Below are 12663 nucleotides of genomic sequence, written 5' to 3'. Positions count from 1 at the left end.
CATCTCCCCTTGCCTGGAATAATAGTGTGATTGATCTGCCATTGGTTTGGAGTATGTGATTTCCTTTTTTTTTTTTTTTATAAGTTTATTTATTTTTGAGAGAGAGCGCGGGGGATGGGCAGAGACAGAGACAGAGAGACAGAGAGAGAGACCATCCCAAGCATCCTCCGCGCTATTCAGGCAGAGCCCTTCTTGGGCCTCGAAGTCATGAACCGAACCGGGAGATCATGACCTGAGCCAAAATCAAGAGTTGGATGTTTAACTGACTGAGCCTCCCAGGCGTCCCTGGATTGTGTGAGTATGGCTTAATGGAGACATTATCCTGCATTCAGCTGTAAGTAATCCCTGCACCCAACGTGGGGCTGGAAGAACTTCCAACCCCTGGATTTCAAGAGTCCCTGGCTCCAATGACTGAGGCAGACAGGTGCCCCGCCCCCTTTAAAAATAGAACTCAGCCCTCAGGCATAAAGCAAGATCAGTTAATATCATATAGAAGACCATGCTTTGAAATGCCTTGGTGGAGGAGAAAATACCTTCGGGGGAAATTCTTGCTTCTTTTATTTTGTATTTTATTTTCAAAGTGGATCACTTTCAAATCAAGGAATAGGGCCAGAGGATGCTACAAAGTCATTTTCCCTTTCTTAAAGGGCCCTCTATCCTCATTATGTAAACAGAGTCACGTGATCTTCAGTGTTTGTGATTTCCTGCACCGTTTTTTCCCACGTAAAGGAGGAAACATTTTTCCTCTACCCTCTTATTTACTCTCCTGGGGGCCTGCCAATTAAACCAAAAAAAGACAGATTTATTAATAGCTTTATGTTCGGGAGTTCACAGTAAAGAAGCGAAACTCAAAGAAGCAGTAGGAAAGAGGTTTTGGGCCTTAAGGGACAATCCCTAGTGAGGGAAGGGACTAGGAAACATAGGGAGAAACTAATGGAAGATAGGAGCTATTTTAGAAGGTCGGTTTATGCAAATTCATCTTTGCGTTGACTCCCCACCTTCTAGGATAAAAGTTGCTTTTCTCTCCCTGATCCCGAGCTGGGAAGGGAGCACAGGTACCTTCCTCAAAGAGACACTTATGGTCTGCTTTCAGTGGTTTTTTAAAAAAAATTTAAATTTATTTTTGAGACAGAGAGAGACAGAGCATGAGCAGGGGAGGGGCAGAGAGAGGGGGAGACACAGAACCTGAAGCGGGCTCCAGGCTCTGAGCTGTCAGCACAGAGGCGGACGCTGGGTTCAAACTCACAGAGTGTGAGATCATGACCTGAGCTGAAGTCGGACGCTCAACCGACTGAGCCACCCAGGCGCCCTGCTTTCAGGGACTTAAGGGAAGGACTGAGAGCTCGTCTTGCATCTGTTGACGCTCAAAAGAATCCTTATGCCAAAGTGACATTTTGGGGTGGTATATTCCCCCACCATCACCCCCTCCCCAGCTTTATGGAGATATTGACATGTAATATATGCAGGTTTAAGGTGGATACAGTGTAAGGGTTAAATTGTAGTGTAGGGCTAACCTATAGCCTTAGGAAATTTGACACTGTAGGTTAAGAGATAACAGCCTTGTCCTATCAATCAAGGGAACAAAAGTTCAAGGGAAATCAACTGGATTGGTGTTTGACTGGAAAACTTTGAAAAAGTGGGCCAGAGGCAGGGTCAAGGAGGTCAACTGGTTGTGGCTTAGCTGCAGAAGGTCTGAACTGTTTCCACCCCCATCTGGGAACTATTTCCTTTGTTCTGTCCCCAGGTGATGATGATAAGACAATGTGGTTGGCTATAAAAACTCTGTACCCTGCCTGTTCGAGGCCGCACTCTGGTCAAGAGTGTCGGTCCCGATCCGTTGGCCTTGCCTCTCATTGCAATAAACTTTGTTGTGACTGTCCCTGGTGCCCGTAGCATTCTGTTTCAGGAGTCGTGTGGATGCAACAACCGTATAATTGGTGCTGGGTTGTTGAGCACAACAGTCAAGAAGGATTTCTTGGGGCACCCGGGGGGTGGCTCAGTCGGTTGAGTGATGGACTTCGGCTCAGGTCATGATCTCACAGTTCAGTTCATGAGTTCAAGTCCCAAATGGAGCTCTCTGCTGTCAGCACAGAGCCCGCTCCCGATCCTCTGTCTCCCTCTCTCTCTGCCCCTCCCCCAATCACGCATGTGCTGTCTCTCTCTCAAAAATAAATAAACATTACAAAATAAAGTTTTTTTTAAAAAGAAAGAAAGACTTTCTGGGGCGTCTGGGTGGCTCAGTCGGTTAAGCATCTGACTTTGGCTCAGGTCATGATCTCACGGTTCGGGGGTTCGAGCCCCGCATCGGGCTCTGTGCTGACCTCTTGCTCAGCAACTGGAGCCTGCTTCAGATTCTGGGTCTCCCTCTCTCTCTGCCCCTCCCCTGCTCTCACTCTGTCTCTCAACAATTAATAAATGTTATTAAAAATTTTTTTGTTTTTAATCAAATCTTAAAAGAAAGAATGAAAGAAAGAAAGAAAGAATTCTTGAGACGTTTTTGCCGTGCAAAAGAAGTGCTTTGATTATAGCATGGGGACAAGACCCGTGGGCAGAAAGAAAGAGGCGCACCGGAATTGTGAGGTGCGACTGATTATATATTTTTTAAGTTGGAGGGGTAGGTAGAGTTTACGGAAGTCTCTAAAGGGATTTCCATGTGTTAAAGAAGACTTATAGAATCCTGGAGGCCTGACTAATGTCAAACTAAGGTTGCTTTTAGTCTCTAGCAAAGCCTTAACATTAAGGCAGCTGTGAGTTCCTGAAGGAAGGTCCCCTGGGGCTCTTCCGGTCCCCAGGTATTTATCTGTGGGCTGCAAGAGGTAAGGAAATTTAATTTTATCTGCATTTCTCTTCTCTTTGTTCTCCTCATCATAATGATTTTGCAAGGAAAGCAAAAGTCTTCCTCTATCCCTCAAGGTTTCCCAGCTGGACTAAGAATTAAACTTACACGAACTAATTAATTAATTAATTAATTAACACGAGACAGATCAATGAGAAAACAACAAAGTTGTATTACAGACACACAGAGGACCCATAATGAAATCGAGACCCAAAGAGATAACAATGTAAATGTTTTTAAATTAAAAAAACTAAATAAAATAAAAATCAAATTAAATTTAAAAAATAAATAAATAATAAAAACTTTTACTTATTTTTTCATGTTTTATTTTATTTTTGAGAGAAAGAGACAGAGCATGAGCGGGCAAGGGGCAGAGAGGGAGGGAGACACAGAATCCAAAGCAGGCTCTGGGCTCGAAGCTGTCAGCACAGAGCCCGATGTGGGGCTCAAACTCAGGAACTGTGAGATCATGACCTGAGCTGATGCTTAACTGACTGAGCCACCCAGGCGCCCCAATAAATAATATCGCTCTGGTTCCCACTTTAAGCAATGGTGTAACAAGAATTCTGTGTGTGTGTGTGTGTGTGTGTGTGTGTGTGTGTGTGTAAATATTATTCATGTGTGTAACCCTGTGACTGGGTCCCCTGAAGTTTTGTGAGGTTTTTTAAATGTTTTGTTTATTTTTAAAAAATTGTTTAATGTTTATTCGGTTTTGAGAGAGAGAGACAGAGAGCGAGCAGGGGGTGGGGGGTGGGTGGAGACAGAGAGAGGTGGAGACACAGAATCCAAAGTAGACTCCAGGCTCTGAGCTGTCAGCACAGCAGGGGAGAGGGGGTGGGGGGGACAGAGGATCCAAAGCGGGTTCTGAGATGAGAGCACAGAGCCAGATGCGGGGCTCAAATTCACAAACTGTGAGATCATGACCCGAGCAAGGTCACTTAACCGGCTGAGCCACCCAGGTGCCTCTGGGTATCTTTTGAGGAACTACAAGGAATGTAGGGACATTCTGTTGGGACAGAGGGCAGGGGGCTGGCCTTTTTCTTGCTGGTTCCCATCAGCCTTCAGTCAGGGGCTGCCAAGAAAGTGTGATGCCTTCCCACTTTCAGGTTGGAACACATACCAGTGCGAGTGGCCACGTGGGCTCCCCCAAGATCACTTCCTGCAGAAGCAGAGAAGCTCTGGGGTGAAGCATGAGATGAAAAGCACTTTTATAATTAATTCTTTATGAGTTTTTATGAATAATCTCAGATTATGCACAGCTGAAGAAAATAACAAAGAACAGGAGGTTGGTAGGGGAAGCAAACCCGAATGGAGTATAAGAGAAGGAAATACAAAAAAGAATGGAAAAAGAGGGCACCTGGCGGCTCAGTCAGTAGAGGGCTCGACTCTTGATCTTGGGGTTGTGAGTTCAAGCCCCACATTGGGTGTAGAGATTACTTAAAGATAAAACCTTAAAAAAAATCTTAGCAGTATTGGGGAGGAGGTGGGGAGTGCATATTACCTTTAAAAGAATAAAAATTATAATGACAGCTGAATTTCCAATAGAAAGATCAGACCACAGAGAAAGTTATGGAATGATGTCTTCAAAGTGCCAAGGAGAAAAAGCCAATCTAGAATTCTATACCCAGTAAAAATATCTTTTAAAAATAAAAATGAGTGTGCCTGGGTGGCCCAGTCGATTAAATATCTGACTTCGGCCTCAGGTCATGATCTTCTGGTTCATGGGTTCACGCCCCACATCAGGCTGCTGTCAGTGCCCCTTTCCACCCATGTTTATAGCAGCATAATTCACAATAGCCAAAAGTTGAAGACAACCCACCGGTCCGTAAATGGATGCAGGGATAACCCAATGTGATGTATCCATACAATAGAATATTATTCACCCATTAAAAAGGTGCATGAGGCATTGACACAGGCTATGACATGGGTGGACCCTGAAAACATTATGTCAAATAAAAAAGCCAGACACAAAAGGACACGTATTATATGCTTCCAATTCTATGAGGTACTTAGAGTTTATTTTTGTTTATTTTGAGAGAGAGAGAATCCCAAGCAGGCTCATGAGCTATCAGCACAGAGCCCGATGCAGGGCTCAAACTCGTGAACTGTGAGATCATGACCTGAGCCAGAATCAAGAATCAAATGCTTAACCAACTGAGCCACCCAGGTGCCCCTCTATGAAGCACTTAGAACTGTCATTCGTAGAGAGGGAAAGCAGATAGACGTTATTAAGGGCTGGAGGGAAAAGGAAGCAGGGAGCAAGCACTCAAATTGTGGCAAGTGACTGATGTCAGCCTTCTGTGACCATCTCAAGTGACCTCAAGGAAGAATCAAAAACAACTGGGGCACTCAGGTGACAGTCTGTTGAGCGTCCGACTTCGGCTCAGGTCACGATCTCTCGGGTTCGTGAGTTCGAGCCCCGTGTCGCCTGCTTCGGATTCTGTGTCTCCCTCTTTCTCTGCCCCTTCCCTGCTCATGCTCTGTCCCTCTCCCTCTCTCAAAAAGAAAAAAACATAAAAAAAATTTTTTAAAAAATAAAAAAAAAAAAAAGGAAGAGCTGAAAACCCGGTTAAGCAGAGGCACGCAAGCAATATTTTTAATCAGATAGGATAGATACATAATGTATTGAGGTGATTTGAGGGTCTCTCTCCTGTCTCCGTGGAGACGTGGAGACATAATTTTTACGCCGGAAACAAATTACACCTTGTGACGCTCAAGTATTTGGAGAACTGGTTGCAAACAAAGATATGCTTCTCCCTTTTGTATATATGATCCCCAGCAGCTAACAAGCTTTGGAGCAGTTCTTTTAATGTTTATTTATTTTTGAGAGAGAGAGAGAGAGAAAGAGAGAGTGCGCGCACGTGCGCGAGCGAGCGAGCGGGGGAGGGGCAGAGAGCGAGAGAGACACAGAATCTCAGAAGCAGGCTCCAGGCTCTGAGCTGCCCGCACAGAGCCCGACGCAGGGCTGGAACCCACAAACTGCGAGATCATGACCTGAGCTGAAGTCAGACGCTTAAGGGACAGAGCCCCCCAGGCGCCCCTGGAGCAGTCTTCAGAGCAACGGAGAAGACTGTTTCCCAGGCGGTGGTCAACAGAGGTCGGTTTTCTCTCAGTGGACAGGATACAGAATTTTAGCTTGGAAAGATGAAAAGGTTCTGGAGACGGACGGTAGTGATGTTTGCACAACAGTGTGAATGTGCTGAATGCCACTGCTCTGTACCCTTAACGATGGTTAAAGGGGACATGTCTGTTGCTGTATATTTTATCACAACAAAAACTCTGTCACAGTGTAGGTGGGGGTGGAGGGAGATGCATAGAGCGCAGAGGATTTGGGGGGCAGTGAAAACACTGTATAAAAGTGGACATGGGTCGTTATACATTCGTCCAAATCCACAGAATATACAACATCGGGGGCACCTGACTGCTTCGGTCAGAGAAGCAGGCAACTCTTGATCTCGGGGTTGTGAGTTCGAACCCCACATTGGGGGTAGAGATGACTTAAATAAAATATAAATAAAATAGCTTAAAAAAAAAAAGAATATACAACACCAAGAGTGAACCCAAAGGTAAACTGTGTAATCACTTTGGTGATTACCCTGTATTCAATGTAGGTTCGTCTCTAGTTTAAAAAAAAAAAGTACGGGGCACATGGGTGGCTCAGTGAGTTAAGCAGCTGACTGTTGATCACAGCTCAGGTCTTGATCTCATGGTGGTGAGTTGGAACCTCGTATTGGGGCTTCACGCCCAGCGTGAACAATAAATTAATTAAAATAATTAATAATTAATTTAAAATAAATTACTTCAAATTTAAGTGAAAAAAGGTAGCATTCTGGTGCCTAATGTTGATACGGGAGGAAACTGTGCATGTTTGGGGACAGGGGGCATATGGGAAATCTCTGTACCTCAGTTTCGTTGTAAACCCAATACTGCTTTCATAATAATAATAGTCTTTTTAAAATATATTTAAAAAAATTTTTAAGGCTTATTTGATGTTGAGAGAGAGAGAGAGAGATGGAGCGCAAGCAGGGGAGGGGCAGAGAGAGGGAGGCACAGAATCGGTAGCAGGCTCCAGGCTCCGAGCTGTCAGCGCAGAGCGGAGGCGGGGCTCGAACTCAGGAACGGGGAGATCATGACCTGAGTCAAAGTCGACCGCTTAGCTTAACCACCTGAGCCACCCGGGCGCCCAGAAGTGTTTTCTTGTTTGTTTGTTTTTTTAAAGTAATCTCTACACCCAATGTGGGACTTGAACTCACAACCCCAAGATCAAGAGTCGCGTGCTCCACGGACTGAGCCAACCGGGCGCCCCCATGAAGTCTTTTTTCCAACACAAGTTTAGGGGCACCCAGCTGTCTCAGTCAGTGGAGCATTGGACTCTTGATCTCAGGGTTGTGAGTTCAAGACTCACCTTGGGTGGGCGATTACTTTTTAAAAGACGAGTTTAGGTGCAGGGTACTAATAGGCAATGTAAGCTTTAGGGTAGAATTGCATTTCTAGAGAGGAGACATTTCATAAAAGGTTAATTGACTTGACTTTTAGCGGTTCCCTGCCCTTTCCTAGAGAGCCGGGGAGCTGGCTGGGCTGGCCTCCGTCTTTGGGGGAGGGGAGGAGGGGAGGAGGGGTGGAGCAGGGGTGGAGGTGGGGCGGGGAGGGGGCGGGAACGGGGCGGGGAGGGGGGCGGGGAGGGGGCGGGAACGGGGCGGGGTTGGGGGGCGGGGATGTTAATCAGGCCTGGCTGGGGACCTTCCAAAAGAAATCCCCAGTCGGGGTTGAAGTTATTCTGCGGACGCTCTTCGCCGGCACCTGCAGGTCAGGTGACCCTCCAGTTTAAACAGATGTAGGTGATTTGTTGTTGTTGTTGTTGTTTTAACAGGGTCGCGGGGAGCGGGGGCCGCGTCCTCGCCGGCTGGATTCAGGCAGCTGTTCTCTTTCCCTGGAATCGGGGATCGGAGGACGTTCTCGTTCCTCGCGGGAGGGTCGCCGGTTCAGTCCCAGTAACGGTCAGCACAGTATTTTGTTACAACTGTTGGCGCGGACCTCGCAGGTCACCGGCTGGTCAACGCTCGCGGGGTGAGGAAGGCGGCGGAAAGAAAAGAAGGGGGAGGCCTGAGAGGGAAACTGAGGACCCCTCCTCCCGACCGTGTCCTCTTCCAGGGCAGAAAAAAGTCTTCCTTTCCTTGGGAAGCGCCTCTCTTTCTGGACGCCTCTAAGGAGCAGAAGTGGCTGGGGAGACCCTGGGTGCGGGGGTGGGGGGTGGGGTCCCAAGGTGGGGCTGGGGGGGGGGGCAAGTCCCGGGATCCCCTTCCTGCTGGCTCCTCCTTCCCCTGCTCCCACCCCTTAAACCGTCCATTTTGAGGAGCCGGGGTCCGGAAGCAGATACAAAAGGCCCGCGCAGGATGAATCTCTGTCGTCGATCCCTGTTGGGGGGGGGGGGGGTGAGGGCGTGGTTTTTTATTTTATTTGCTTATTTAGTTGTTCTTTTTGCAATCCCACCCCTCTCGTCTGCAGCCCTGCAACCCTCTATCCGGTGCAGGGAATGAGCTCTTGGGCGGCGCCACCCACAGACGCGTCCAGAAGCCGGTGCAGCGGGGATGGTGAGTGTGCCGGCTTGTCGCACGATCCAACACCGCGGGCGGGACCGGGTCGGATCCCGGGGAGTCGGGGGCAGCTGTCTGCGGAAGCCTGATTGCCTCCGCCCTGGAGGAAAGGGGAAGCCGAGAGTGGCCCACGTGCTGAGCCCTAAAAGCCCCCGGGGGAAGGGGCGGTCCCTCCACGCTGTGGTCCCTGGAGTGGGCAGGGAGATACCTGCGTGGAGGGACCGCCCCTTCCCCCGGGGGCTTAGGGAGGGAGGGCAGGGACGGGGGAGGGGGGCTGTTCAGACCCATTAAGTGTTGGGAGTCCCTCAGCGATTAGGAAAATTCCGGGCACATTCACATGGAAAGGGTGGCCATCGGGTTCTCCTCTCCTAGAGAAAGGATTTCGGGGTCTGGGTTTGGTCCAGTGAGCACTTTCTTTCTTGGGGGGGGGGGAACTGAGACCTCCGTAGAGAGCGTTTCTAAAAGAACACGTTGAAAGGAGTTCAAGTGAAGTTGTCAGCATGGAACCCCATGGTCTGAACAAATTGCCTGTCCTTAGTCTCCTCCAGGAAGGTCTGGTTCACGGGAAGCTCCGCGCACAGGGAGGGGGGATGCGCTCTATCTGCCAGACGTGGGGGTTTTCTTTCCCACCTGCTTCCCTGAGACGACCCCAGATTACACATTCTCTTTGTTCGTCTGTTTTCTCCCACTGTCCCAAACATTATAATGTGTCTGAGATCGCCCGGGACTCACCTGGAGCCCCCGTTGTAATGGTTTGTTGCAAGGAGAGAGATCGATTGCACCTGAGAGGAACCTGCGGCAGGAAGGGTTGGCGTTATTATAGGATCCCAAGGTGGGGGGGGGGGGAGGTGGTAGTAATTCAGGGTAGGTGTATGTAAATGGATCCGGGCTTAGATAGGCTCAAACTGAGCCCAAGGTAAAGGAGTTATCTGGTCTGGACGTTCCCTTGGAAACTACAAGGTCAAGATAGATGTGGAATGTTGTGTCCCAAACCCCTTATCAGGAGTCCTGCCCCAGGTTGCAGATCGGAGGCGAGGCCGCTTCTCTGTCCCAGTGACTCAAGATCCCCCAGGCAAGAGTGGAATGTTCTCTTCTTTCCGATATGATAGGATGTCAAATGGGCTACGAGTTTTAGGGGATAAAGTTTATCAGTGAGTTAGAAAACAGTTGAGTAAGGGTGGAGGGGGGGGGAGGGACAAAAGTCCTTTTGTCTTTGCTGCTGGTTTCATCCTTGTCTGATTGCAACTCGGGGACCGGAGGAATGGCTGGGAGGCGGTCCATTCACAATGGCAGAGTTGCCTAAAAGTCTCCTGTTTGCCCCAAGCACCTAATGACTTTATATTATTTGAGGGTCACAGTTCTATTTTGTGAAAACCTGGGTTCGCGTAAACCCCAGAGTAGTGAATACAAGGGGAACCCACCTAAACCGGTGACATTTTTGAGACCAACGTAGTATGGTTGCCTCTTTCTTAAACGGAATCAGTATATTTAAGAAGATGTGGGAATTCAGTTCGTGAGTTTGAGCCCCGCATCGGGCCCATGCTGACAGCTCAGAGCCTGGAGCCTGCTTCGGATTCTGTGTCTGCCTCTCTCTCTCTCTCTCTCTCTCTCTCTCTCAAAAATAAATAAACATCTAAAAAAAATTAGAAAGTTCTTTTGTACTAAGCTTTTCTTCCCCCTCTCTCGCTATTTAAAGATTTTATTTTTAAGCAACCTCTGCACCCAACACCGGGCTCGAACTCGCAACCCTGGGATCAAGAGTCGCGCGCTTTACAAACAGCCAGCCGTGAGCCCCTGTATTACTAAGCTTTTTAAAGCCAAGAATGAGAGGTACCTGCCTGGCTCAGTCAGCAGAGTGTGGGACTCTTGATCCCAGGATTGTGGGTTCGAGCCCCACATTGGGGATAGAGATTACTTAAAATCTTTTCAAAAGTAAATAAAAATAAAACAAAAGCCAGGATGGATTGGCTGTAAGATTACATGGCAAAATAAATAAAATTAAGCTTTAATATATGAATTAAGTTTGTGAAAAATTTCATAAAGACAAGAGTACATAAAACTTAACAAGTAGAATTATTCTATTTTTTATTAGTTTTATTTTATTTTACTTTATTTTAATTATTTTATTTTAGTTGTAGCCTCCATGCCCAACAGGGGACTTGAGCTCGGGACTCAGATTAAGAGTTGCACGCTCTACTGACTGAGCCAGCCAGGTACCCCACAAATAGATTTAAAAAAAATTTTTTTTCAAGTTTTATTTATTTTTGAGAGAGAGAGCATGAGTTGGGGAGAGGCAGAGAGAGAGGGAGACACAGAATCTGAAGCAGGCTCCAGGCTGTAAGCTGTCAGCACAGAGTCCCACGCGGGGCTCGAACTCACAGACTGCGAGATGATGACCTGAGCCGAAGTCGCACACTTAACCGAGCCACCCAGGCTCCCCAGAATTTTTAAAATAATGTAATAAATAGGTCCTCAGGTTAAAGAATCAGACACTGCTGTTGGTTAGAGGCCCTCGGCCCATCCCTGCCTGACCCCATTGCCCTGCTTCCTTCTGGGGTTAATCACCATCTTGAAATTCTTTTTAAGTTTATTTATTTTGAGAGAGCATGCACTCGAGTGGGGGTGGGGCAGAGAGAGAGAGAGAGAATCCCAAGCAGACTCCGCACTGTCAGCTGAGAGCCTGACTCGGGGCTCAAACCCACCAACCCTGAGACCGTGACCTGAGCCAAAACCAAGAGTTGAACCCTCAACCGACTGGGCCACCCAGGCGCCCCGCCATCTTGAATGTTCTGTCGATCATTCTTTCGGTCTTCCTTTTTTTCCCCCGTTAAGTGTATAGTTGAAGCATTTTCAGACCTGCGGTGAATGTATAGTAATAATAAAACAAATACCCATGGAACCGTAAAGATTCGCAGATTTGCTAATATTTTGCTTTATTTGCTGTCTGTATATGAACACATGGTGCGTAAATTCAGGTACGCAGGTTGCCCTGTTTGCTGTCTGTATGCGCGTGTGTGTTCACGGATGCTCGTGCACACTTTTTTGTTTGTTTGTTTTTTGCTGAACCACCGGAGACTTTTAGATATCGCGACATCTCACCCCTTGCGCCTCAACACGTCTCCCCTGAAAACAGTGCAGTTCCCAGGTTTCTGCAGGGTGTCACTGAGTCCGCGCCTCTGTTGCTTAGGGATGTGGAACCGTCCCCACCTTGGCTGCTGCTCGGACAGAACTGCCGGGATCATTTTTGTCCTTCCTGCTTCTCACGCGGAAGAGTGTCCCCTGCCACTCGGCTGGTAAAGTGCGGGCTGCAGTCCAGCAAAATGGGCAACAAATGGGACCTTGTTAGAAATCCCAGGCCCAGGCTCCTCCCCAGGCCTGGGGAACCCGATTCAGTTTCGGAAGGCAGTTCCACAATATAAATCTTGGAGTAGGATTATAGGTAGTAGATTTGGGACTGTCAGATTTTCTTTTTCTTTTTCAATTTTTTTTTAATGTTTATTTTTGAGACAGAGAGAGACAGAGCATGAACGGGGGAGGGGCAGAGAGAGGGAGACACAGAATCCAAAACAGGCTCCAGGCTCCGAGCCATTAGCACAGAGCCCGATGCGGGGCTCGAACTCACGGACCCTGATCTCATGACCTGAGCTGAAGTCGGACACTCAACCGACCAAGCCACCCAGGCAACCTCTTTTTTTTTTTTTTTAATTAAAAATGTTTAATATTTACTTTTGAGAGTTGGGTGGGGGAGGGAGGGGCACAGAGGATCCGAAGCAGGCTCCGCCCACCGTTGACAGCACAGAGCCGGAAGTGGGGCTCGACCCCAGAAACCACGAGATTGTGACCTGAGCCAAAGTTGGACGCTTCACCGACTGAGCCCCCCGGGTGCCCCAGGGCTATCAGGTTTTCTGTGTAAAAGAAATGTTTTTCACAGTATGATTGTGGCAGTTTGCATCCACACAGCAGGTTTTTTGGTTTTGTCTTGTTTTGTTGTTAGTAGGCTCCATGCCCAACATGGGGCTCGAACCCATGACCTCAAGGTCCGGAGTCGCATGCTGTACTGACTGAGCCAGGCAGGTGCCCCACACAACAGTTTTCCATATAGAAATTACAGTACACAGTGCGTATCACGTCGGGATCGGCACCGACAGCGTGGAACCTGCTTGGGATTCTCTCCCTTTCTCTCTGCACCTCCCCGCCCAAATAAACAAACATTAAAAAATATATACTAAAAAA

At 47.9% G+C, this 12663-nt stretch overlaps 1 protein-coding gene across 1 annotated transcript in view; it reads left to right on the top strand.

Moving 5' to 3' along the window:
* Positions 1-7837: 7837 nt before the first annotated feature.
* ZNF114 (zinc finger protein 114) overlaps positions 7838-12663 on the top strand; it is a gene marked incomplete at its 5' end in the record, with an annotated part of 11693 nt that continues 6867 nt past the window's right edge. Inside the window, 3 exons of the mRNA XM_049621547.1 lie at positions 7838-7903; positions 8342-8427; positions 11618-11723. Of these exons, the coding sequence (XP_049477504.1) occupies positions 7838-7903; positions 8342-8427; positions 11618-11723 (258 nt within the window). The remainder of the gene's footprint in view (positions 7904-8341; positions 8428-11617; positions 11724-12663) is intronic.

Source organism: Panthera uncia, assembly GCF_023721935.1.
Source record: "Panthera uncia isolate 11264 chromosome E2 unlocalized genomic scaffold, Puncia_PCG_1.0 HiC_scaffold_19, whole genome shotgun sequence".
Lineage (NCBI taxonomy): Eukaryota > Metazoa > Chordata > Mammalia > Carnivora > Felidae > Panthera > Panthera uncia.
Note: the sequence above shows the minus strand (reverse complement) of the source record. Positions and strands in the feature narration are given on the sequence as shown.